General features: G+C 41.8%; 2 protein-coding genes across 9 annotated transcripts in view; one reads left to right on the top strand and one right to left on the bottom strand.

Annotated features, from left to right (window-relative positions):
• tiam2a (TIAM Rac1 associated GEF 2a) overlaps positions 1–26216 on the top strand; it is an 85754-nt gene extending 59538 nt beyond the window's left edge. For all 8 annotated transcript variants that reach the window (XM_077539254.1, XM_077539255.1, XM_077539252.1 and 5 more), the window contains 17 exons: positions 19–123; positions 207–285; positions 356–445; positions 535–732; positions 2150–2241; positions 12007–12207; positions 12982–13050; positions 14116–14241; positions 14644–14752; positions 18533–18712; positions 18840–18958; positions 20346–20454; positions 21452–21510; positions 21599–21701; positions 21838–21931; positions 22680–22822; positions 24021–26216. In XM_077539254.1, the coding sequence (XP_077395380.1) occupies positions 19–123; positions 207–285; positions 356–445; positions 535–732; positions 2150–2241; positions 12007–12207; positions 12982–13050; positions 14116–14241; positions 14644–14752; positions 18533–18712; positions 18840–18958; positions 20346–20454; positions 21452–21510; positions 21599–21701; positions 21838–21931; positions 22680–22822; positions 24021–24598 (2454 nt within the window). In that variant the 3' untranslated portion in view covers positions 24599–26216. The remainder of the gene's footprint in view (positions 1–18; positions 124–206; positions 286–355; positions 446–534; positions 733–2149; positions 2242–12006; positions 12208–12981; positions 13051–14115; positions 14242–14643; positions 14753–18532; positions 18713–18839; positions 18959–20345; positions 20455–21451; positions 21511–21598; positions 21702–21837; positions 21932–22679; positions 22823–24020) is intronic.
• The window catches only part of tfb1m (transcription factor B1, mitochondrial), a 48031-nt gene continuing 44095 nt past the window's right edge, over positions 23329–27264 (bottom strand). Inside the window, exon 9 of the transcript XR_013287611.1 lies at positions 23329–23587. The gene's annotated coding sequence lies outside the window, so the exon portion shown is untranslated. The remainder of the gene's footprint in view (positions 23588–27264) is intronic.

Genomic DNA, 27264 nt, shown 5'->3' on the forward strand with positions numbered 1-27264 from the left:
AATCTCTTGTGTAAACAGGCTAAACAGCTGGACCCGGACCTGCACCGACTACGTCTGCACAGGCAGGCGGGGCAGGACACTGAGATTCGATCCGTGGCGCCAGGCGAGCTTGCCTGCGAATTGGTGAGGAGAGCAAACAGAACGCAGCACGCTCTTCGTTAAACACTTGTTTGCGTGATTATGATTTGTCTGATATTACTCTGCAGGTTGGCGGCCAATTGGAGGTGGTGCCAGTTAATATGTTTACACTGCGAATGAGCAGGATAAGCGGCGGTGGAGATTTTGGTAAGTCGGTGTTGAAAAGCCCGCCGTCACACTTCAGCTTTATTCTTATCCTGTCCTCTTTCTTTTCCAGGATTTGCAGTAACGGGACATATAGATAATCAGAAGAACAGTCGGATCTTTGTCAGTGAGGTGCTCCCTGATGGACTGGGATTCACTGAAGGTACCAAGAGCCATGACGGATAAACCCCAAACCTTCATCATGTGTTACATACCAGTGGACCTCATCTTGTTTTCCGTTTGTATTCCCAGGTTTACGTGCAGGTGATGAGATTGTGATGCTGAATGGCCGCAATGTATCAGGTCTGGACCTGACGCTGATCCAGACATTGTTTGCTGAGCAAACCCTCAACATGTGCCTGAGGCGGGATGGACCCCCGCCTCATAGCGGTGCCTTCGACCACCTCGGTCCTCCTCCGACATTCAAGCTCAAGGCCAAATCCTCCTCAGGTGCTTCAGTACAAATAAACAACAATCTACAGTGTGCATAACATGCAACTTCTCCAACAGTATCAAATCAAAACTCTTACTTTATATCGCTGTTCTGTTGAATCTCGTTAGCTTGAAAAGTTGTGCTGTATGAAGTGTCTTGTCTATTGAGTGTGCGTAGTCTGGTCAGTACTTCTTATATGAACTATTTGGATAAAAGGGAGGACATTTTGTCACCTAAAATACCCACATACTTCATCATCCACCAATTTCCTCAAATTGTCTTTTCAGTTTTCTGTCAGAGGCTGCTTCTAATACACATTTAATTCACTGTTAGTATGATAAATGTATTGCTGAATTATAATTTTTTTAACTGTTATGCAGAAGGTTCAAAAAGCAGACCTGAACCTGTGATTTTTGTTTGCAGGAGAAATGCGCTTTCCAAAATAAACAAAAAATGACACATTAATAAGCAGCGTGATTAGAATGAAATGAACCACACTGTGCCGATCACATTTTCCCACAGCATGCACACACATTGTCATGCCTTTTTTATCGCTTTTATTTCCAAAAGAACAGTCAGAACATTGTGCGTTATCTTGATGGTAGTAATTCATTAGCATAGCATTTCCTTGGTGTATCTTTAATTAAACTCCGAGGGATTAATGACTTGAAAGCCTCATTACAGTAAACGGTGTGATCAAAGTGTCTGCAGTTTTCTCCTCAGTCTCTAGAGGGCACATGATCCCAGGCTGTCTGAGCAGGAGGTAGGGAAATCAGCACCATCAGAATTAGTAGTTGTCAGACACAAATTGCTTTGAGAAAGCTGTCCGTCTTCTGTCTTCACTAATGCGGAAGACAGACCAATCAAATTGAAATTGAATATCTTCTGCAATTTGGTTGACAATGATTGCCGGTTCATAAAGGACACGTTTAGCTCCATAGGAGGTCTAGAAGTTTTCTTTTGTTTCCCGCTGTCAGATTGGCTTACCTCCCAGTCTACAATCAGGGATAAAGTCTTTTCATCTGCCAACTGCTACACAGTTTGGAACGGGAACCTTGAATTTAATGAGCTGTAGGCCATATCTAAAATCACCTAAAAATATCTCGTCAGAGTGGCTCTTCAATTTTACATTACGAAGGCCTTCAGGAAAACATAGCTAAAGTGTCGCTTGTATTTTCAGAGACAAGATGACAAATTATAGATATAACAATTAGTGGATTTTGATTGTTTTGTCTTGTTTGGTAAATGACTGAATGTCATTGTCATTTATAGACCTACTCGATTTTTGGTAGGCACCTCTGATGACTTTCAGACTGTATTGCTTGTATTTCATGGTCACACAAATTCAATAAGCTTTCTTTTCAATGATACATTGATGTGAGGAACATACATACCTACAACTTAAGCCCCTCCCCTCTCGCTCTCTCTTTTCAGACTTGTGCACTGCAGCTGAGGGTAGCGAGTCCATGTGTGCCGGGCTGGAGAGTCATTCCCGCTGCCTGTACAGGCCCGTTCAGCTCAGCAAGGTGGGTGGAGCTCAAGAGAATGTTTCCATTGTCTTGCAGACACCCACTTCACATACGCCGTGTGTCTCTATTATTCCAGAATGTATGTGCATGTGCATGTGCATGTGCACGTGCGCTGTCACAGCTGTGGCCGCGCGGTTGTCTGAAACCAGACTGGCACCAATTTCTCAGATTACCATAATTAGAACGCTCCATCATAGCATAGCCACTGGTATAAACACAGCTTATTACTGTCATGCAGAATGATCAGTTGAGGGAAGAAATAACACTCACACACGTCCGTCGTTCTATAGCTGGAAGGATCACTGGCTTGCATTCAGTCGCCCCTTAACTAACGTAACTCCTCAGCTAACAGCTGACACACTCAGCTACTTGCTGCATGTACACACAGTGAGATTTGCTGCTTAGGGCCAAATAAACAGTTGTCAGATAGCCCATGTTAGCCTGACATTCACTCAAACATCATCTTATCAGCTGTGGTGCACTGGTGGCAGGCATCGTCTTTATAGCGTAGTGCATTCCGGTTTTAAGACAATCCCGCATCTCTTCTCAAGCGCTTTTAAAATATCTCCTCTATAAACATGCCAAATGGTTCTCCCCGATGAATTATTATGGCAGATTGTGCTTCTATTTCTGTCTTGGTGGTTCTTAAATATCTGGTTGGTTTTTCAATATCTAAACTAACTTTAATGAAGTCATTAAAGTGAGTGTGAGCCCGGCTGGGCCTTGTGGGAGCCGTGCTGTAATGTCGTCGGGAGGAATGAGTATGCTGATGTTTATTGAGAGTGGTAATGTGTGTGTACGGTCATCATGAAAAGCCATCTGTTAATGATGTAGACGTGTCTGGAAGCGTCCAAGCCAATGTGTGCGTTCACCAACGTGCGAGTTCATTGTCTTGCATCGATGCATGTTCAATTCACGCAATGTAATTTCCATGTTCTGAATTGCAACAGTGGGAATGACACGACTCGCCAGGGATAAAGAGAATGATCTGTCGGGTTCTGCTCATTTACCCTGATCGTACTGTACTGTACATCCAGGCCCAATGTCTGGAAACCACTGTTAACTCATTTGCTCCCAATAACGTGTAAATACGTTTTTTTTGTTTTGTGTCCCAAAGACGTATTTATACGTGTTTTTTTTTGTTTTGTTTTTTTTATGCTAGAGCATACATAAGGCTTTGATGCAGCCTCTCAACTGCAAAGAACGGTTGCAGAAATGGTAGTTATTACACAAACGGCCAGCAGGTGGCAGCAGAGCAAAGGAGATCAACCAGGGCCATCTAGAAAAAAAAGCTCAATTACTTACAATTTTAAATAGATTTGTGAAAACTGATGAAACTTAGCTCTCTTCTAATGCTAATTGCTGCAAAACGGAAACTGATAGAAACATACTTTTTTTTTCCTGATGAAAGAAGAGATTTTAATCTTTCTTTTGACAGGTTCCATGCTTTTATTGCAATAGAATACAATATTCTGTGGGCCTTGCAAAATCAGTCAAAGTCCAGTAAAACAGCCGGGAGCGAACGGGATTGCTTCTGTGAAAATGGTTGGGAGTGAATGAGTTAATTGGAGTGGCTGCCATGACTTGGCAAAAGTTGACCTGTGGTCATATAGCGAACGTAGCGAAGAGCCTCATCTGCTTCACTTTGCTCTCCCGTTATCATTTGATTTCTTCCTAGTGGCGACATGAGTCAGTCCCTCTGCACTGCACCACTGCTGCTCAGGCTCAGCGTTTGTCTTTTACGGAGGAACGAATGGGAGAAATGTGTAAAGGGGTCTATGAATGTGAATTACTTCTTTTGTCACTATGCAGAGGAAAAAGATTGTTCCCTGTATAACACAAGATGCCACTATGAAGATGTTGCAAAAACATGGTAATGTTGTAAATAAGAATTGTGTGTTGCAAAGTGAGAAATCTATTTTTGAGGGAGAAGAAAATGATGTTACCGGGTAGAAGGTGTGTGTGTGTGCATGTCATTGTGAAAGTCAATAAAGATGGATGGAAAAGGAAGGGCCGATTTCAAGCCTCTTGTCACAACTTGTAATCAACTGGCTTGCTCGTCTGGCTACCCTTTGATTAATTGGTCCACTGCATTTTAATTTACTCTAATTACGCGAGAGAGATCTCTGTGTATGTTTGAGGTGAAGTGCTTACTGGGCACGGTTAACAGTCTTGTTTACTATTGGGACAGATTGTAATTCCTGTGCCTGTGAGTCGATGCCGTGAAATATTCAGCACTAGAAGGCCCTATTAATCAGTTGAATGCAAATGTTGTGGTGCCATTATGAGCACAACCAATTGATTGGAGGACTCAACTGAATTTCCCCTAAGCAACTGCCATAAGGCATCTGAAATGGTGGTTGACATGCATTGCATGTTGTTTTTCAAGAAGTGGCCATGCAGCCGCCTGGATGTGAATCGGCAAAATCTCAATCTCTCTTCCCGGGAGTCACCTGTGATAGGCTGCAGGTCCCCATGCCCCCTTAAAGCATTATAGATAACGGATGGATGGATTGCACAATTCAATAAAACATAACCATCCTGACGTGTGTTGTAGGTGAGGAGGTCATGGCTCTCTGGTGGTCTGCCGCCAAACCGTGCTTCGTTGACGTTAAGGATTCATTTATTGTTCAGGCTGAATTGAATTCTCTTGTAGTTTTATAGTCATGTTGTTTGACATGTGCAGTAGTTGCCTGTTATGTCTTATATTAAACAAAAGGTTAAACAGCAGTCAGACTTAATAAGCCTATTTGGCCAGACGGGCGTTTCTCTAAGAGCATTTAAATGGACTGATGAGGAAGCGGAGGACCGTTTTTTTTGTTTTTTTTTGTCATGATGGCTGTTTAGTATGATGCTGCTGGGATTTGCCTCTTAGTCAGCTTTTAAAGCATTTCCTTGTTTTGGTCTTATCCTCGTCTATTTGAGTCCTTCCTCTAAGAGGGGTTTCTAAACTCTTAATGTAACAAAGAAAAAGTGGAAATATTCAGGTTCAGTCTTCCTCCTGGGTCTTTTAAGTTTCAAAAGTATCTTAGAGTCGTTGCCTTTAGATATTAGGCAGTATCATTTTCTAAAAACATGATCTCCTCTTGCTCGCAGCTACAGTCGTCCTCTCCCTTAACTTTGGAGAATCTGCTTTAAATGCATATGTGAGTCTGTTTTTTGGTGGAGCAGCAACTTTGGGGAGGTGTGTATTATGACTAAGCCCATCAGCCGCCAGCCATCTGGCTGTGAGCAGGCTAATAATCTGGGTTTACCGTTGGCGGTGCAGTTAATGCCTGTCTGCTCCCGTCAGTCCACGCTGCTGGAAACCAGCATTTAAGACCGAAAACAAAACAGAAGAGACGGACCGAGCCACAGGAAACGTGAGCCATGACGCAGATCTGGTTGCGATGACAACGGCAGAGGTGTCCAACACCGCCATGGCTGTTTTGTCTCGAGCGGTGAACAGCGAGGACCCCGGACCGAGTCTGTACCTCACCACCTTGATTGAGCTCTTCATGCGGGACCAGTCGCCGGCTCAGGCCCTGTGCTCGCTGCTGGCCATGTGCTGGTTCTGGCCTCCCAGCTCTGAAGCTGAGGAGAAAGATCTGTTCCTGGCTTCTGTGCTGCTCAGCCTAGGACGCTTCCTTAAAGATAAGCTGGCCTGCTTGGGGCACAATGTGGAAAACTGCTTGTCCTGCCAGAGTGAGGCAAAAAGGAACCACCGACTGGTAACGAACTATCTGTGTAATTCTGCACAAATATACCCCATTCAGTACAATTAATCTTGCACTGTACCTCAACTTTCCACTTGTAGTTAGATATGTAACCACAGTTGACTGTGTTAGTGCCTTTAGTAGGGGTGTCAAAATTAGTGCGTTAATTTAACTCATTCACTGCCAGTCATTATAGAAAATTTTTACATTTCCAATACTCACGTGATATTCCATTCAATAATTATATATAAACCGAATCTACCAAATAACAGAATAGACTCCCTACTTTTTGTCCCGTCCCGTTCTTTTATAATTGACAGCAGAAAAATGTAGGTTTGCCAAAATACAGCCATTTCTCCCATGGACTCTGAAACTGTGTTTATTTCCTATAAAATGGGGCAATGATGTCATCTACCGGTGGTTGGGCATCAGTAAAGTTGTTTCCAAGTTTGATATTTACAGTGGAGCATGCTCAGATTCGCCCCCATTTAGCACCGCTCTAAAAAATACAATTGACAAGTATACTTGTCAAAGGCAGTGAATTTAAAGTTCCTTTCACACCACTATTTTTTTTTTTTTTTTTCAACATGTCCCCTTACTTGAAAAGCCTGTACTGGGGGAATTCCAGTCGCACGTCATAATGTAGCAGTAATAAATGTCACAATAATGCATATATTTCTAGACCTTGGGTTCAAGCTTTATTTTATAATTTTTCAAAATGTGCACAATGCAGAAAAATGCCAGACCCAACTCAATATCACACGTTTTTTTTTTTTTACAGTACAGCTGCACAACTTAAATCTTGACTCAATTTTATTTATTATGATGAAATTACAATGACGATGAAGCCATCTTTCTTATTAGTTTAACATTTCTTTTGAATTTTATGTTGACAAGAGTACGGCAACTTATAAAAAATATTTTATTGTGCATTTTATTGCACATTTAGAACAGATGTAAAATTTATGTCAGGATGTGACTTTTGCATTTCACCAATTTATTCAGCATCCGCCCTGAAGGTTTCATTCAGCAACTTAATGATAATAATGTATGGGGCCAGCATTATTTTTCCCTCTGTAGCAAGTTTCGTACATTGGAGTGGATGTGAAGCGCCTTGGGACTCAAGGGAATGGGTGCTTTAATCTGAAGCTGGCTTCATTATCAAAACACGCTCTTTCTCCCAAAGGCCTCTGATATGAGACGTGGAATAATATTTGTTTAGAATGAATAATAAAAGGCTAAATGGGGCTGGATTGTAGCGGCACAGCACCAGTCCTCATTCTCATCGCTTCTCGCCTCCCCTCCTCTCCGTTTGATTTATGAGCACAGGCCTTCTTTTATAGAGCTTTGAAAATTCACCACAGTTGTCCACTATCTTGACAGATGAATCACGGCCGACAGCTGGCCACCAGGTCACAGTTCTCTTGCTCTTTTGATGAGTTTCATCCACCAAAGCAAAGAGAAAAGCAATCCCAATAAGCTGAGCTGTTTGTTTGTTTGTCCTCCATTTTAATTCCTCCCATGTTTTGTTTACTTGAGCTAAGATGGGGCATCTCAACTTCTCATTAGATGATGGAAGTATTTCATCTGCAGAAGAAATTGTGCTGGGTCTCTCATGCCTTCATTGAAGTGTTGGCGGCAATCGAGACGCTCTTTGTCAGCTTTGAGTTTTGTTTTGTTTTACACAAACCCTTAGGACAAAAATCAAACCGATAAGACTGCAGCATTTTTGTATCATATTTAACGGACGGGACAAATCTTGTCTATTTGCATGTGACATACTTTCTTTTGTCTTAGCATTCATTATTGAAGTCGCTTCTGGACTTGTTCAAGAACTTTTCTCACGACCCATCTAAATCTTGTATCTGATTGAAGGAATCAGACACATTGCAAAACAAAACATCTTTTTTTTTTTTTTTTACTTCAGTCGCTGAGACAAAATGGAAATGCTAGTCGACATTTATTAACATTATACTTATGCGTGGGTTGATGGAGTGCATAACCCCCCCCCCCCCCCCCCCCCCAAAAAAAAAAGGACTTTTCTGCATAGAACGATTGCACCTTTTACTAAATCTGTGATTCTGGGACAGTTCTCATTACAACTTGTTGATCGCATTGAATGATCAGTTCACTATAAGGACATTTTTCAAAGACCAACGGCAATACGTTTCTTTTTTCAACTGAATTTGGGTATAATGGCCGTTGTTTGCATTCCTGCTCTGTTTCCTGAGTGAGCTTGCAGCCTCATATTTTTCGAGTCAGCCATTCCTCTGTGTTTGGCGGTACAAGCCAGAACCGTCGACATTGTACTGCTGCTATTGAGGCTGTGTACGGATGCTACACACACCGCTTCGTTTTGCAGCTCTCTGGAAATATTTACATACAAGTCACATGCCTAAATGACAGGACAAATCTGAGGAGAAGAGGACTGAGGATTAGGGACACCTGAGAAACCGGCAGAGGGGATGCATGAGATGCTGGAAGAGAGTCCACAAGCCAAGTGGCCAGAAAGTCTGTTCAGCATTGATATGCCAGACAATCTCACAGCCAGCGCATCACTGACTGTTAGCGGAACGGGAACAGCGGCTCGGATAACATGCACGTTTTCACCCCAAGGACTGAAGACAAGATTTGTTTTGGACCTGGCCTAGCCGTGAGGAGGGAAATTGATATTTCACTGTTTTAAGTGGGTGTGTATTGGGCTGCATAATACTTTTCCGCGGAGGCACCATGCCGACATCCAGGGGAGGCAGGCTGCGTAGGAAAGGATGCTCCCTGGCCAGGAGAACTCAGCGACAGGCCACAGCGGCATGGAGGCTGCTCTACAGGTTACTATTCATGGTGAGCAGAGAGGAGGACAAAATGGTGCAGGGTAGCAACGCTAACCACAAATTGGCTTGTCTAACAACTGGATGTTGTGATGCGTTGCACTCTCGGAGACATTTAGTATATTTTCACAATCTAAAGCGATCTAGTAAAACAGTTGTATCCCAAAAAAGGACTTTTTTTAATAACAGGAATTGTCAAGATGAGGGATGTTGGATACCACTTTTTTTTTTTTTTTTCTAGACCTAGAGGAGTACTCGACTCTACTAGTCACTAATACTGATTCAGAGTACAGATACCACTAGTACTTTTGATACATAACAATTCCCAAAGAAAACATTTTAAAGACAATGTGTATGACAATAAAGCATTTTTCCTTGAAATTGCACGAACCTTTCAATTTTCTATTATTCTAATTTCTAGTTCCTGATCTTAAAATAGCCACAAAATGGCCACCATTGCGAGTACCAATACCTCAAAATATGGATGGCTATCGGTCCAATATTTACTGATACCTGTTATCGGTACCTGCCAATCCATAGACTGGATTGATATTCTCAAATGTAGTTGCAGGTCGCCATGTGGCACTAGTACTACAGCATCAAGCTTTAAATATTTCTTTTTTGAAAGAGAATTTTGACTCTTATGCGCCAATTGAAAAGGAAACTGTGTGTAAACCAGCGCTGCACTTCATATTTACTTCATGGTGTCCTTTTGAAATGAACTTTTGGCCACAAGGAGTGCAAAGAGGCAGAAACATGACGGAGCTGTCAGGGAGGAAAAACCTGTGAAGGAATTCTCTGCAGTGCTGCCAGGCTTTTCTCCGCCTCCCGTCCGCTGCACTTAATGGGTTATTTGGGCTAGCTGTCAGGCAGTGTTGCTAGAATTGTTGTGAGGCAATCACGTTTTCTCAGTTGTGGTGTGTGGAGCCGCCGCCGTCCCCTTCACTTGCTCTCACTCTTTGTCATGCTCCAAGGATGGACTAGAAGATGTCGGCCACCTTCCTGTGTGCGCATTCCCAGCCTTCCTGTCAAGCTTATTACTAATTTCTCGCCACCCTGCACCCTCCATTATTAGGTGTGCGCAACTTGAGCATCGTCCGCGTTTGTGAGAATGAAGTCAGCGCTTTAGTGACGGCGTGCCACCGGACATGCACGCATTGTTGCTCGTGGGCCTCCATTTTCCCCGTGGCTCAAAACAAACGGTTGCTGTGACTGTTATCAATCTCCACAAGTGATCCCTCGTTTAAGGTTACTGGGCGTCTTGATGAATATGTCGCTCTGATATCCTTCAACTTCCTGTATATCCTTCAGGCAATCTCCCCCGTCCTCCCACCTGATTGAAAATTGTGTTTTCGGCTACAGCATCCTTCCCATATATCGTAGTGGAAATGCTGCCGTCTGACATTTTTTTTAAGAGTTCATGAGCACATGATACAGCATTATGGATACCGATCTTGGGAAAAGTATGGTAAAAATGGATGTGCATGTAGTATAAATGAAATAAAACTGTACTGACTTTTCCACCAGGCAGAGGAGGTACGCTCTCATCAAAGCACGTGAGAAAATGTCTGCTGAGATACCTAGCGGTTGCCTGTGACATGCATTATTTGTGTTCTTGGTTGTCTAATGTTTCTGCTAATGGGTAAGATTCTCTGGGCACATGTGGCAGGATAACAGACGTCATCTAATATCTGCCATTATAGTTGGTGCAAGCTGCGACACTAAGCCAGCCACACACAATATCTATTTTGATTTTGTAAGCCAGGGAGACTTCCAGCCATATAAGACGCTTATGGCATCAAAAACAGCAATGGGGAGAAACAAGACAAGTACTATCTGTTTAATCCCACTGGGAGCAAATTGGGCTTCAGTGCCTTGCTCAAAGACGCTTCAGCATGGTCACCAGGGATGAGGATCAATCCCACAACCTCACGGATGGGAGATGACCGCTCTACCACTGAGCCACGCTGCATATCATATTTCTAGTATAAGCTGTATGCAATAATCGTGTCATATGCAGTACATGTGCTTTTGGGCCTCCCATCAACTTATAATGATGAATGAGAATTGGGCTATAAAAAGAAGCCATGCAGACATAGCACTTCCTTGTCTTCCCTTGTACTGTCTCTCACACTGTCCCAGCCAAATTTAGGAGCACCCCTGGGGAGGCCATGCTGCAATGAGCCAGCTGATGAGTGTCGGCTATTTGAATGTGGGTTTGAATGTCGGTTTGTGTTTTCAAGCTGACACTGCTGTTTATGCTTTTAAAGGCTGACTGACAGTCTTCCGCCGTGAAGTCCACCTGAACGCTGACATGTGCAATATTTGAAATATCAACCCGCACACACGCACAAACAGGAAGACAGAGTGCCGACCACGGTGGCCCTCCCACTCACTGTGTCACTTGTGCTGCAGACTAGAACCCTTTGGTTACCTACATCTTGCAACCTTGCGGCCTGACCAAGGAAGCTTCATGACAATAACGTTGTCTAAGTAGGATGTACCTCAAATGTACTCTACATTGACTGTTCAGCGCTGACGACACTATTTTTGGCTTGAAATCCAACCATAATTGATGTGTGCATCGCCGCACTCGAGCTTGGCGCTAATGATGGAGGGATTTTGCTTACATAGCTGTTCTCCGAAGACATTAAGAGGTTGGTTTTGATGAAGTATGCTCACCATTGACAAATCACTTGAAATGCATGCAGTTTAATGGAAAAGCAGCGTCAGTCACTGTGTAATTTAGAGATGATTATTTTCCTTATATAGAGAACAAGACATTCTAAACTCATTTTCTGATTTTGACTTTCTTACTGCAAGCTAGATTTTGCAGTATGGGGTCTGATGACAGTTTTAATTTTGCTTCCATGCGTAATACATGTCGGAAGTCATGCATGACTATCGAACAACGTAAGCAGAAGTAGTAAATGATTATAATGGGAATGAGTCGATTACAGTGTTAAAGCCGATAATGGATATTTGGAGCTGATATTTATTTCCTCTAAAAGAGAAAATAATGGCGTCGAAATTTATATATTGAAAAAAAAAAAAATAATAAAAAAAAATAAAAAATAAAAAAATATATATATATATATATATATATATATATATATATATATATATATATAAACTGCAACTCCTGACTTTGTTACATCATTTTAGGCAAATGTATATTGAACAACTTAATGTTTAATTACATTTTAAAATTAAATGGAACTTGTTGTTTCTCCCGACAGAGTGTGGACACGGTGTGCAACCTCTACCAGTCCTTCCAGGAAGGAGAAGGTTCAGCCACTGGCGGTCCGATGGAGGACAGCAAGGAGCCGCCTGCGAAGCAGGCTGCCGATTTAGGTCCCTGCCCCAAGCATATGAGTGGCACTGAACGGTTGCGCAAGGTCATTCAGGAGCTGGTGGACACAGAGAAGTCCTATGTGAAGGTGAGGTGAATTGATTTATCTGATTTTAAACATCAACAGCCAATTAAGTGAGGAAAAGCAATCATGAGGGACACATTTTCCTGAAATAAACAAAAATACTGCTTTCATTAAAGGAGCTGATTTTAGTCTTTTGAAATTTTCCTCCTCTAATTGGATATATTCTATTCTGCACATAACTGTGTCTCTACATAGAGCACCTCCTACCCATTCTCATGTCGAGCCTTATTCATCTTCTTCCCACCAAATCATTTTTTGTTTCCCAGTTATGACCTTTTCCTCCCTGACATCCATTGAACAACCACGTCCATGATCTTCTTTTCTCAGCAATGCTAATCATGTCTGACAGGTTGTTTTTTATCCCCGACCTGCATTCTTCAAGCTTCTCATTTCATTAACTCCCATCCCAAGTGCATCGCTCCTCTTCAGCCGGATTTCGTAGCTGAGGCGATTGCACTTTTTAACGTGCATTGGCCTGTTAGCCCCGAGTCCATGCGTTGTAGGCTGCGTGCAACACAGTCTCGTGTATTTTATGAGGAGGGCGCTCAATCGTAAATCTAACCTAATGAGAATATCTCCACTGATACCAGCTACCAGTCTAAATCGGCCTGCAAGAGATGGTTGGACGGAAGCTTGAAGTGAGGCACAGTGGCAGACTTAGTGGTCATAAAATAAAATGGAAGAGCGGAGAAAAGAAAAAAAAACACGAAAATTGATGTAAAGATGAAGGAGCCTTTAAATGACTCTTTCCACTCACCTTCTTTTTTTTCTGTGCAGGACCTGGCTTGCTTGTTCGAGATCTACCTTAAACCCCTACAAAATGAAACTTTCCTCACGCTGGATGAGGTAGGTGGCCAAAATGTGTTGACAAACACTCAATTGAGTGTTTATTATTCCGCAATGATGACAATAAACCCAGCCCAGCCAAGCCAGGCCATATCTTTCTCATTACCACTGTGAATGCCGGCAGGACAAATTAGCACCCCCCCCTTACTATGACCTTCCCAAAGGGACGTGCCTGTGAAGGCCACCTTTTCAACTAACCTCATATACTGCAGCATAGGAAGAGGGAAAAATCTGTAATTGTTCCCCCTAAGGAGAAATGGGATTTACAGTCAATTGTCGATCACGTGGCCGTATTAGTTTGTGTGGATGAAATGGAGAAATAATGGATTTCAACACTTGGTAGCAATAAGCAAGGAGTGTAATTTTACTGCTCTTTTCAACACAGTGTTGGAAAATATTTGGAGCAAGGTTACCTAAGCTGACAAAGATGATGTATCATTCTATTTTCACAACATTGCTCCCTTCATCATTTCAGGCAAGAGTTTCAACACTTTTATTGTGCGCTGCTGCATTCTGATTCTGTGACTACCGAGACTATTTAATATGTTAATTATTTAGATTTTTTTTTTTTTTAAACTTTATTGCTACTTAAGTGTATGTAATGTTTATTCAGTTGTGACCTCAAACCCAGAAGGTTTTGTTCCAAGATAGCACCGGTCGATAGGCCACCAAGCAGTGGGCAAATTAACAGGCCATTATGGGACAGTCGGAAGTGGCCGGAGACAAAATGGACAAGGTCGCGTTAGCCCCCGAATGGCTTTTAATGACGAGTGCGCTGACCCTGGATGCACGTTTGTGTGAATGTGAATGTGGAGGTATGCGTGCGCGCACGTGTGTGTTACATTCATAACAGAGCCATTGCTTGTTCCTTAAGTGCCTTTGTAAGTGATGAAGGCATCAGAGTGGAGGTTTTACGGCACTCCAGGGTGCCTGTCTGACTTAGTGTTATGAACTACAAGCTATCTTGGCCTCCTCCCTACCTCACGTTCCCTCACCCCCGTCCCCCTCGTCTGTCTCACACTTGGCTACACCCACAACGCTTCGCCTTTTCCGTGTTTCCCCCAGATGGAGAGTCTGTTCGGCAGCCTGCCAGAGATGTTAGACTTCCAGAGGGTCTTCCTGCAGACACTTGAAGAGCGGATTGCTTCTTCCCCTGACTTCAGCACGCTGGAGACGCCCTCACAGTTCAAGGTTAGATGGACTTTGTTGTTATTGAGGAATTGGCCAAAGATTTCAGGTAGATATCACTCAGGTGGACTTTATTGAGCCGCCTGTGCTGACAAAGGAGTCAACACTGAGTGCACGAGGTTGATAAATAATTGAGACGTCGTGGCACGAGATTTGCCGGCTGATTTATAGGCTTGACATGACAAGGCACGGGGGGGGGTCTATTGATTGCGGTAGTGGTTCACTGGTCAGATTGTGAGGTGCTGAAAGCGGCTGTACTCCAGAGGTTAGGTGAGAGGGAGAGGATGGGAGAACGGAGCGCTGCATTCGTCTCCCAAGAGAGGGAGGTTGGGAGCGTTCTGCCATGTTCACACTTTCATTCGTCATGCGTTGTGCGCCTCACCTCTTCTATTTGTCCGTTGACAGAAGCTTCTGTTTTCTCTCGGGGGTTCCTTCCTGTACTACGCTGACCACTTCAAGCTCTACAGTGGATTCTGTGCCAACCACATCAAGGTCCAGAAGGTCCTGGAAAGAGGTACTGCGTGTTATAAGACTGTCACAAACGACTAGTTTGCTAGTCGACTAATTATCGCACCAGCAAGCAGCTGCTCTTATATAACCGTCATTAGCATTTACAGCTTGAATTCTTGAAGGTACATTCAACTTTTATAAAGCTTTGCAGCTTGTACCGGTATTCCCAATCCCAATTTAAATTGTGGCCTTAACATTTTTAGCTGTAAAGGTTTAGTGCATTTTCAAATTTAACCAAAAACTATATCTATAGTAGCCTATGAATACTATGAAACCATCTGTAAATAAATAAAAATATATACTTGTAAACACATTTCACGCTCCTCAAATATCAAATAATTTTTAAATGTAGAAGATAAGTAAGATTAGGAAAAAGAACAGTGCTAATGAAAATTACACACTTGTATTTTTATTTAATGTTTTTATTTAACCTTCATTTATATAAAAAAAATAAAATAAATACTATGTTTCACGAGTATGCATGTTTTATAAGTACATTCAAGTACATGTCAGGTTTTGTTACTTTGATTGCTCCGGTTTTGGAGTTCCATAATGCATCACGGTTTGCGAGAGGCACAGTGAGTGTGTATATGTTTAATTTGTCTTTCACCGTCACAACGGCCATACTGTCGCTGTGTTTTGGTTCACTGGCTAATGCCTTCGTAATCCATAGTCGACGCGACAATATGTTAGCGTAACCAAACATCTGTTTGCAGATTTTTTTTATTTTTTTGGGGGGGGTGAAATCATTAGCTATAGTCCTTCTGTTTACATTACTGATGACCTGTATTACCACTACTGCGGATGTGCATCACAGATTGGCAGACGGCCAACACTAATAGCAGGATTGGAGGCAGTTTTAAGAGGGAAAAACTGAACTGTAAAAATAAAGATGACGTTGACTATTCAAATTAGCCATCAATGGAGGTGTTCGTCGACTAGAGTCGTGACTAAGAATCAGTTTTAGCAGTATACATAGTATATTATTGTGGTTTTCAAGGTTGTATAAGAGCACTGAAGTATATTTTGTTTACCTTTTTGGATCCCAGAATGTAACCCGAAAAATCCTGGATCTCCATCTGCTAACTCGGCATCCTTGCAACTGTGTTGCATCAGTCGCACCTCACAGCACTCCACAATCTAAGGTGGACGGGTGGGGCCTGTTTGACTTGCAAGAAGGGAGACTCGTCTTAACATTACCACTGTCATTTCATGATCCAAGGTTGCAACACACAAAAAAAGATAATACGTACCTCTTTTACAAACATTAGCATTTGGATAACCTTTATATTAACCTTGTAAATAGTATCACCTTCTACATTTAAAGCGTATGCAGTAAGCCCTCGACAACCTGAGATATACATCCTTGCATCTTCCCTTGAATGTGAAAGAGTAGACGTTTCCAAATGATTTATGCTGGTGATCACACCGGCCTTTCCAGCACTATTTGGCAAAGGCTGTCCACAACTATTAAGAGGGCGTGCTACTTTGCCACCAAGGTTGGGGGGGGGAGGGTGATGGATCCTTTTGCCCCATTATCAGAATTACATGGCACATTTCTCAGTGTAAGCTGCAGGGCGTTTAATAGGATTTAGATACTCAGACAAGTCTCTTAATAGGTCAGCATTACGGAGAGGAAAATCACATGCTGTTTATCCTGGGCAAGTATTGGGAACAACACTTAATGCACTGAAGGAAAATGTGTAAATAGTATGTGACTATTTAAAAAAAGAAAAAAACATTCCTATGCACACCTTCACTTCACATCTATATAGTGTGTGTGTGTGTGTGAAGTGGAGTTGTGACTCAGCGTGTTAAGGAAAATGCCACAGCCTGATCACATCTAGTTGATCCAAGGACACTCGGGAAGTGTGTCAAGCCGATACAAATATATAGATGGCTATCTCTTGCTGTCTTCATCACCCCCATCCCTCCCTCCGAACATAATGCCACAGGCCAGCTTCCTTGTTTACGTGTCGCCTCGTTAATTGCCTGCCAATTAGTCTGGGAGGTGTCGACTGAGCTGCCTGTCTGCAGCTGGCGGTGCTATCATGAATGCATTAATGGCCCCCCACAACGCAAGCGTGTTGCTCAAGGAAAAAAATGGGTCCTCTATTATCACTTATATTCACCTCTATTCTGATGACGGTGGTAGAACAGTTTTGTCATCATTTCCACTGCAGCATGAATTAACAGTTATATTTAGTTGCCTAGTGTTGAAACTGCTGCGCATGGCAGGTTAAGGGGAAGTCTACACTACCCCCTGCTGGAGCTGCGTTGTTGCACTATGACTCTGCACTGCTTGGTCACACCTAACTCTGATTACACCATGCAACACAAAACATTGTCCAAGTGAGGTGTATGCCTGAAGGAGAGAGCGAATCACCAAGCTGAATAGCAATCTTGGTTGTGGTGCCAGTGCCAGTCATATCATAAAACGTGTGTGCCGCGATAGCCGAGCGTCAACGCGTTAAGACTGTGTTGTCATCAATCACACGCAAACGGTCTCCCGCCGCATGCCAACTGGTGGGAATAACTACGAGCTGCACTTTGCTAGCTGGCGTGGCTAAATAATCCTCCATGGCGGCAAAATGAGCTACAATTCTAATAAGTGTCGTTATAACTAAAAGCGGACGAGGAGCCTCAACATACTACACCGAGCAAGAGAGACGCTAATTGCTAAGCTAATGTTGTCGCCAAACACCATAAAAGGTGCTTCAGAGAAGTGTGGATGGAAAACATGTTTCAGCGGAGAGCAACCAGATATGAAAAGCAAATTAGCGGGTGAATTAAGTCTCTAGACAGAAAATAGGAAATTGAACAGTGACATAGTAAGCACACATCTTCAAAACCTGGAAATGAATCACAGCCTACGTGAGCCAGGACGAGGTGCTTATAAGGTCAAAAGTTATTTAATATAGTCAATATTTGTAATATCAGTTATTTGTGTATTTGAGTTTGTTTGCTCTAATTTGAACACAAAAGTGCTGACTTATGATATCTACACGATAGGACTCGAAATAACATTTATCCTTGTGTTTTAAATCTGTTAAGCTTCGCTAAGGGACTTTATTTCCTTTCAAATTTTAGGCCATATCGCTCAGCCCTCAATCTCCATTTGAAGTTTATGACAAAAATATAGGAGGATTACATATGATCTTATATTTAGGTGTAGTGATGTTGTAATGTTTTGTTGGTGTGATGTAATTTCTCATATTTGTACCTAGTGAATATTGCCATGAAAAAAGTATAAATTGAAATCACGAGAAAAATTGCAATTCAAACTTTAACTGAATTCATTAAGCCCTACTACCTTACTTATATATTGTATCTGTGTTTTTATACATGATCTCCACTGCTGTTTTGACTTCTTTGGCCACTACTGACTAGGCAAAGCTAAAAATAAAAAAAAATAAAAAAAAAATAAAAAAATGACAGTGGGTAAGAGTAGAATAGAAGAGAGGATGGAGAGTGGGGCTACCTAAATAAACTAGAGATGCACCAGCAACTTTCAAATGTCAAGTCGGTGCACATGCACATAGAGCAACTGTCATTGACAGGAAGTACCACACACTAATGTGACCAATTAATTAATTTTATTTGCATTAATGTGGATTGCGGCTAATGTGCATTGTTTTGTATATTACTTGTATTGTCATTTTTCAGCTATTATTTTTTGATTCATGTCTCTATACTGTATACATTAATTCCTTCATATGTTACTATAAATTGACATACAGTCTGCCCCTAAGTAGTATCAATGCGGTGTGTATTTGTTTTTAAGCCAAGACGGATCGTGCCTTCAAGGACTTTTTGGATGCAAGGAACCCCACCAAGCAGCACTCCTCCACCCTGGAGTCCTATCTGATTAAACCAGTGCAAAGAGTTCTCAAGTACCCCCTGCTGCTCAGGGAGCTGGTCTCCCTCACCGACGCCAACAGCGAAGAGCACTACCACCTCACGGGTGAGCGTAGACGCTTCGATGCATACACGCCGGCTGCACACAAATGCGCGCGCGGCCATTTTGCCGTTTTCCCATTCGCTATCGAGATGTCCCCGGCTCAGATTTTGTTTTGTTGCTGCGCGTGCAGAGGCGCTCAGGGCCATGGAGAAGGTGGCCAGCCACATCAATGAGATGCAGAAAATCTACGAGGATTACGGCACAGTCTTTGATCAACTCGTTACCGAGCAGGCCAGCCACGATCGAGAGGTACGCACGCGCATACTTTACAAGTCAAATCTTATAAGCCGCCCCAGCAGGAATGACGATTCGTCTTTAGAAAAATTAAAAGTCAAATTGAATATTCCCACACACGCACACACACACACACACACACACATCACAAAACTGCTTTGCTACTTGTGCTGTTTATGCCGTCGTCTGTTTTTTTTTTTTTTTTTTTTTTTTTTTTTTTTTGCCTTTTGGGTACTGAATACATTTTCAGATTGATGGAATATTTAGTTGCTATCCTTTGCAGTAGAAGTTTCCAAAGTGAATGTGCAATTAAATGGTCCGCGATGCAGTGAACTGTCATCACATAAATATAGTCGGCTATATGATTGAAAACCGACTTTTTAATATGTGTGTACTAGGGGTGTTAAAAAAAAAATCGATTCGGCGATATATCGCGATACTACATCGCGCGATTCTCGAATCGATTCAATAATCGGCAGAATCGATTTTTTTTTTTTTTTTTTTTTTTTTTTTTTTTTTTAAGGATTCACACCTTGAGCATGGAAGAATGTTATATGAACGGAACATTAAGCCTTAATATTTTATTTCAATGCTGTTCAAACATGAAACAGATTACAACCTCTATAAGACTGAAATTTCAGATAAATAAATAATACATTTTCATATAAATCTTACACTCTACAAGCTTACTGATTAGTATTTTCTAAATTTGAATGAAAAAAAATCGCAACAATCGACTTATAAATTCGTATCGGGATTAATCGGTATCGAATCGAATCGTGACCTGTGAATCGTGATACGAATCGAATCGTCAGGTACTAGGCAATTCACACCCCTAGTGTGTACAAATATTGTGTACAGTGCAAGTAAATGTTGAGTTCTCTGGCCATGATCTCTGTAAATGCGCCAGCTGTTCTGCTCTTCCGCCCCACTGTTACGAGGCGGTGCGGCTAATGAACAATTTGCTTTTTGCGAGGTGTCCATGTGCCGCAAAAAATGTTTTAATGGTCCGGGGCGGTTTGCTTGTTTTCTACGCCCGCGCTCTGCTTTCGCTAATAGAAGCGAGCAGCCGGCTGCTGCCAACACTCGCCGTTCGGCGGAGTTGAAAAAGGAGCTCGCTGTTGAGCCGGTATCATGTGTTGGCGGGGGGTGTAAAGGCTGGCACACCGCGGAAGACGAATCTTCCCGTAAAACAAGCTGAATATCATCATGGCAGGAAATATTCTGTTCGAATATTGGCATGGCTCAGTGGTAGAGTGGTCTGCACCCAACCCAGCGGTGTCCTTTATTCTTGAATCTTGGAGCCAACATGGAGTGGCATTTCCAAGCTCAAACACACCCAATAAGTATTTAACTCCATTTTTTTTCCTGAGTCTCACACGATTGTTTTTGTGTCTCACAGGTGACGGAAATCTCAATGGGTGAGTTTCTTCTGCATTCCACTGCAGTCTGGCTCAATCCGCATCCGTCATTGGGCCGCATGAGGAAAGACCCGGAAATGACTGTCTTTGGTAAGTCGGCCTCCTCTGCTAGTGCATTGTGGGTAAAATTAAATAACTCCCCAGCTAATGTCGGTTGGCATATCAGAAGATATTAAGTTTTGATGACAGTCGCAAGAGGTCAGGAGAAAGTTTTTTTTTTTTTTTTATGCTGCTCTCTTGAAAAACACGTTATAAAACAAAACAAAACAAAAAATTTAATATGACAAAGGCTTTGATCATTTACATCATCCTTGAAAACATTCTGTTTCATCAAATTTCATACACATTGAGACCATTGAAAAGAGATACAATGCTGCCATCTGCTGGCTATAGACAGTGAGGGTTTTTGAGTCCACAACTCATTGACCAGGCAGCACGTGCTGCACTTAGACGGTGAACAGCCCATTGATAAAAAAAAACAAAAACAAACGAACAAAAAAAAAAAAAACGTATTAACGTTTATAGCGGCATACATCGTGATTTTACTAATCGTTATTAAACGTTTTTGGCGGTGAAAGAGTTAATGATGTGGCTAATTTACGCTGCAAGGTTCCAGTGGTGCAATTCCAATTTTTTTTTTTTGTTCTCAAGCAACACAATTTGTTTGTTACAAAAAAATCTTTGTGTGAACTTGAATTTCCTTAAGTTTCTTTCAAATGTGGCTATTCCAGATGTATATTGGATATCTGCTAATGTGTTACAACCCGTTCATGTGAGCTTGACGTCATCGAAATATACTAAATGGTGATGTATAGATGCCCCATAACAACACATTAATGCCAATGTTGCTGCCATCGAAAGCAATGGAGGGAAGAGTACGCACAGGCCAGCCTTTGAACACATTGGCATTTAAATAACACGAGTTTGCGGAAAAATCACAGTATTGCTGTGAAACATCTTTTAGACTTGAAGTTTGCATCTAAAACGCCTCTGTGGGTTGTACCCCTTCATTCCGCTTCCCCCGCGAGGCATTCACACGCACAAGTAAAGATGCTGAGTGTTTTTTTTTTTTTCTTTTTCTTGCCAGTCTTCAAGAAAGCAGTCATATTGGTGTACAGGGAAAACAACAAGATGAAGAAGAAGATGGTGAGGGGCTGCGCTGATGCACTTTCACATCTTGGCATCGTAAGCCAACATGAACATGAACATGACTCTCTTGTTTTCATGCGATCAGACCAACCCTCGTTCGGCGCATTCCCACGGCGATCCGGACCCGTTCAAGTTCCGTTGGCTCATCCCTCTGTCTGCGCTCCAGGTCAGGCTGGGAAATACAGCAGGTAAGCAGGCCAATCGCACAAGCTACCCGTGATTCGGCATAAAAAAAATGCTGTAGTAAAATAGCAAAAGTATCTGAACAACTAATAATCTTGTGACATCGGGATGAAAACGTGTTTTTACTCTTGTTTCTCATAGGACCAGGCACAGAAAGCAGCTGCATCTGGGAGCTGATTCACTCCAGGTCTGAAGTGGAAGGGAGACCACAGACGGTCTTCCAACTGTGCAGCAGGTCAGACATTCCTGTCATTTTACTGCCATAAATAAACCAAGATAGGTAATATAGGATTTTTACAGAAGAATAATGTTAATATTTATTTATTTAGTTTAACATGATATGTTTACTGTATTACATTTTTTTAAATATATTTTTTTAAATAAATAAAATTGACTGTTCTTTGGGAAAAATGCTTTTTTTTTTTTTTTTTAACCCATTTATTTAATTACATTTTAGGGAGACTTAACACAATTTCAGCCTCAAATGGGTTGAAACATGCCAAAAAACAACAAATTATCACAATTCTTGTCATTTGGAAATCTCTCCAATAAATGACGTATTGCTCTTTTCAGAGTCCAGATTATTAATTCCAGGTACGGATTTATGAATATTTTGTTTTCAAGTGTTAGGTTGGAGGGGCATCTGAAAATAGCTGGCACTCAATAAATGAAATAGGTCACACATTTTGACAAGTTAAGTGCTGAGAGTCCGACTGCATGATCAACAATATTCATGCGCCCTAAGAATGAGTTTGAACTGAGAAATAAAATCAAATTTGCGGCTTGTTTATTTTGAAGCTTGCCATCAAGATGGAAAGTCCCGTAATTGCGCTGCCAAATTGGGATCAGGCTGAATGAACGTCACTGCTCTTCTCTGGGGACTGCGGCAGCAATCCTCTTAATCGACATTTTGACTCTGAAATCGACTTGGCCTTCCGTCAACGCTCATGCGCTCAATCTCGCCCGTTTTGTGTCCTGCCCAGCGAGCCCGAGAGCAAGCTGAGCGTCATCAAGGTGATCCGCTCGGTCCTCCGGGAGAACGCCAGGAGGAACGCGAGAGGCGAGGCCGCTTTGGAGCGCGGCTGTAAGGAACGCCTGGCGGCCATGCGCGCCGCCAACAGGATGGGTGAGTGTCGCAATGTGGCGCCGACGCACGGAATTCCTCCAAAACAAAGTTTGAAGATTTCAGGTATTTTAAAAAAAAATATAGACTGTAGAAAAATGTAGAGAGCAATTGAATTTACTTGCTTAAGAGTCCTTTCACTTTTTAAGATGTATTCATAACCTTGGGAACGCTCCGAACATTTTGTCAGAGATTAAAAAGGATGGTTAAGATTGGGGGGGGGGGGGGGAGTCTACAATTTGAAGTTCAACAAATATGCTTTAAGAAATTACAACAGAGTCAAGATTGGCATTAGCATAAAAAAATGATGCCAATACACCCCCCCCCCCCCCCTTTTTTTTTTTTTTTTTTTTTTTTTGTTGAAAATTGGCTCAAAATATCGATTATCGGCCTCCTTCACTACTAATAATCTGCATCGGTATTGGCCCTGGAAAAAAAAAAAACTATTTGTCTATCTATTAATTATATAATACATATTTCAGTAACCTTAAAAAGCATTCCGCATGCATTCAAATATTTGCATTCAGCTTTCACACAAAATTTCTCTCATAAATGTTTTGTCACAAACTAACCAGCAGATTGTAATACTTGTAATACTAGTTGAAATTGGGAACATTTTAGTGGCGTTTTAGTCCACCCAGAATCAAGATGGCGCCATTTGGAGCACGTGAAGTGATCGTCCATCTAAACAGCACTTTTGATGAAGCTCCGCACGCCACCTGCAAGTAACTCACTTTGCTGAAGAATGCGTTCTACTGTTCCATCTCCCTGAAATAGAATAAGAATAGAAAAAAAAAGTTTATTAGTTGGCAACAGGGAATTTTTGTTTTGCAGTAGCAAAGTGCACAGGAGCCGCACGCAATCAACAACATCGGGCAATGGAAATGAACAGAATAAGAGCAGCAATGAATGTCAAGTGTACATGAATAATGAATAGTAATATACAAAACTATACATTGTGTATGTAGTGATGTATAATGAAAAACTTTGCAAGGAGGGCTTCCATTGAATATAATGCAGGAAGAAGATCATCTTTTTTTTCTTTTTTTTTTTTAATGCCTTGAGGTGGTTTGTGTTAATGTGTGAAATGCACCTTCACCAGATCCTATCTTGACTTTTTAGGCCATCAAGAGATTTGCATGTTTTGTTCCGATAACACGACCACGTATGACTCGCGTGTCCATCTTCATCTTCATCGCAGGCTCCTCCAGACCTTCCCGCCTGTGTCGGCAGCCCCTCGCAGGCCTCCCCGCCCAGCCCGGGACTCTCAAGCCCGGCGCCGACTCGGACGAAGGCAGCCTGAGCGGCGGCAGCTGCGGCGCGGCCGGCGCCGCACCGCACCTCCGAGCCGCGTCCGTCTCCGTAAAGGAGTCTGACATCCTCTGCGACGAGGACGACGACGGCTTGAGCGAGACTGCGGGCGCTCTGGACGCTCGGTTCTTCCGGTTGAAAATCTCGGAAGAGCCCGTGCTGACGTACGTCCGACCCGAGGGGGACTCGCCCCCGGCCCGACCCGGTCCGGCCTCGGTCCGGCCGAGTACGGCGAAGAGGAGGAGCCAGGGGCCGCTGCCGCGCATGAAGGAGCGAAGCGGCTCATCGGACGCCCGCAACGATGCCGTGTCGTCACCGTCGCCGTCGTCTTCGCCCCCGCCGGGCTTGTTGGACCTCAACGCGCTCCTGGAGCGAGAGTTCAGCGTCCAAAGTTTGACCTCGGTGGTCAACGAGGACTGTTTCTATGACACGGCCTTGGAGAGCGCGCGAGAGCACAATTCCAGTTAGCGCACGTCCGCTCAGCTGGAAACCGACAAACAAGATGTTTGCTTTACAGACTCTGGAAGCAGGGTGGGGAATTCACACAGCCTGCGGGCTGATTAGCAAGCACACATCCATTTAATATCATGTTTTGCAATCATGTGTATTGTTCAGTTAGTAGCCCTGGAAATAGCAACAATCAGAGAGCAAAAATAAAAAAAATAGTGGCAAGCAAATCTTTGACTATCCAGTGAAAATTTGTGTGGGATCGAGACAGAGCCCTGATGCACACCTGTAATTGGCGCCCAAAAGTTATGTAATTGCCAGTGGCTGCCACAAGATGGCAACTATTAGACAATTCTGATTGTGGTCAGACCCATCAGAGGAAATGTCTGAAATGCTAATGAACGCATAATAAAACATTTAAATTGAGGGTGATTGTGTTCCCCACCCTGCCCTTAGGATGTGTGGACAAAAAAAAAACAAAAAAACAAACTCAGCCATGCATTCCATCCACTCCCGCCCCCCCCTTCAATTCTGTTGATTGGCAGTTTTATTTATTTTTTTGGAGCCTTTTTTTCTCAAGAAAGTCATTTACAGCTTGGTGGGAAAATAAGAAAACACATTGGTTGAAAAGTGTCTCATACGGGATTGTTTTTGTTTGCTCACAGGATCAAACTATGCATCAAGAGAGCTCAAAAGAAAATGCTGGCAACAGTGAACATGTGACAATGATACGCTGACATCATCATCCATAACATGACCCCAGCACGTGAACAAAAAAAAACCCCGACATATTTTTCTTTTTTTCAATAATGGCTGACTGAGTTTATTTTTAATGAATCTGGTGGTTTGAAAGTAATTTGAGATTGGGTCACATTGGTTTCATTTTCTATTATTCCTGTCACCTTTAAAAATAGCTGACAGGAACACATTTAGAAGTCGACTGAAAGATGGGAAATGATTTCAAAGGAGATGATGATGATGATGATGGAGCTTTGATATACTTGTGACACACACACGGCGGCCCATCTCATGGTCACATGTTCACTGAAAGCGAAAATCCAAAGACCTGCTGCAGTCAAAAATAAAATCTTTTTGTTTCCTTCTGCATTTTTGTGCATTCGAGTACACTGTTTGCCTCTATGATTGAACCATTTTATTTTTCTGTACAGGTTTTAATGTTATTAATGCAGTTTCTTATTTATTACGTTAGTGTAGGTTGATTTTGTATAAAAGTGTTTGCGCTTACGATAAAACGAAAAAGCAGGTTGATTATTTTGTTCTGCATTACCTTTGGGATTGTTGATTTATTTTTTGCGTGCAGAGGAATTATTCTTGGAAATGAGGCTGCTTTAATGATTCTGAAGAGCAATAATTAAAAAAAAAAATCTGTTTCTATGTTCTAGTGTACATACCTTTTTCTAATTGTCTTTCTACTTGATACTGGAGGCAGGAATTAATTTGCAACAAATTGAAGTGCGATTATTTTGTAAAAACAACATGGACGGAGTTGAGGTACTTTTTGTTTTTCAGGCACTCCGCTAAAGTTCGTTCTTACCAAGCCTTCGATGCTAGCATACCAATGAATGTGAATTCCTCCTCCTGATGGAATTGTTTTGGAAATAAATCTTTTATCTGTGAACGGTGCCTGGAGAACAGCGCAGTCTTTTGCCTCCGAGTGCGCGTGTGCGTATTCGACATCAACTGCATTGACAGGTGTAGTTGGGAGAAAATCACTTTCATTTTTGCTTTGGTCCCTTTGGCGACAGTCCCCTCACGAGAACATCATTGAACGTCATAACACGCACGATTCTCCCTCTGCAACACCGCGTCGGTTCTACTTCAGAGGGGGAAAAAAAGACACCCACAATTTGTTCTATTTGAACACCTGCGACTCATTACGTTTAGATCAGTGGGTAACAACATTCCCCAGGGGACCCATGCAAGAAGGGATTGGGTGCCCCAATTAAAAAAAAAACAAAAAAAAAAACAAACGCCTTACTATACATGGTCGTTTTTTTAATATAAAAAAAATCCTTTTAATATATATACTGTATGGTCATTAAAAAAAAACAAAAAAAAAAACGCCTGACTATACATGGCTGGTTTTTTTTTGTTTTTTTTTTAATATATCAAAATTCCTTTTATATACTGTATGGTCAATTTAAAAAAACAACAAAAACGCCTTACTATACATGGTTGTTTTTTTGTATTTAAAAATCCTTTAATATATACTGTATGATCATTAAAAAAAAAAAAAAAAAAAAGCCTTACTATACATGGTCGTTTTTTGTATTTAAAAATCTTTTAATGTATACTGTATGATCATTAAAGAAAAAGAAAAAAAACGCCTTACTATACATGGTTGTTTTTTTGTATTTAAAAATCCTTTAATATATACTGTATGATCATTAAAAAAAAAAAAAAAAAAAAACGCCTTACTATACATGGTCGTTTTTTTAATATCAAAAAATCCTTTAATATATACTGTATGATCATTAAAAAAAAAACGCCTTACTATACATGGTCGTTTTTTTAATATCAAAAAAATCCTTTAATATATATTGTATGGTCATTAAAAAAAAACAAAAAAAAAACGCCTTACTATACATGGTCGTTTTTTTAATATCAAAAAAATCCTTTAATATATATTGTATGGTCATTAAAAAAAACAAAAAAAAAACGCCTTA

This window comes from Festucalex cinctus, chromosome 12 (genome assembly GCF_051991245.1).
Source record: "Festucalex cinctus isolate MCC-2025b chromosome 12, RoL_Fcin_1.0, whole genome shotgun sequence".
Taxonomy (NCBI): domain Eukaryota; kingdom Metazoa; phylum Chordata; class Actinopteri; order Syngnathiformes; family Syngnathidae; genus Festucalex; species Festucalex cinctus.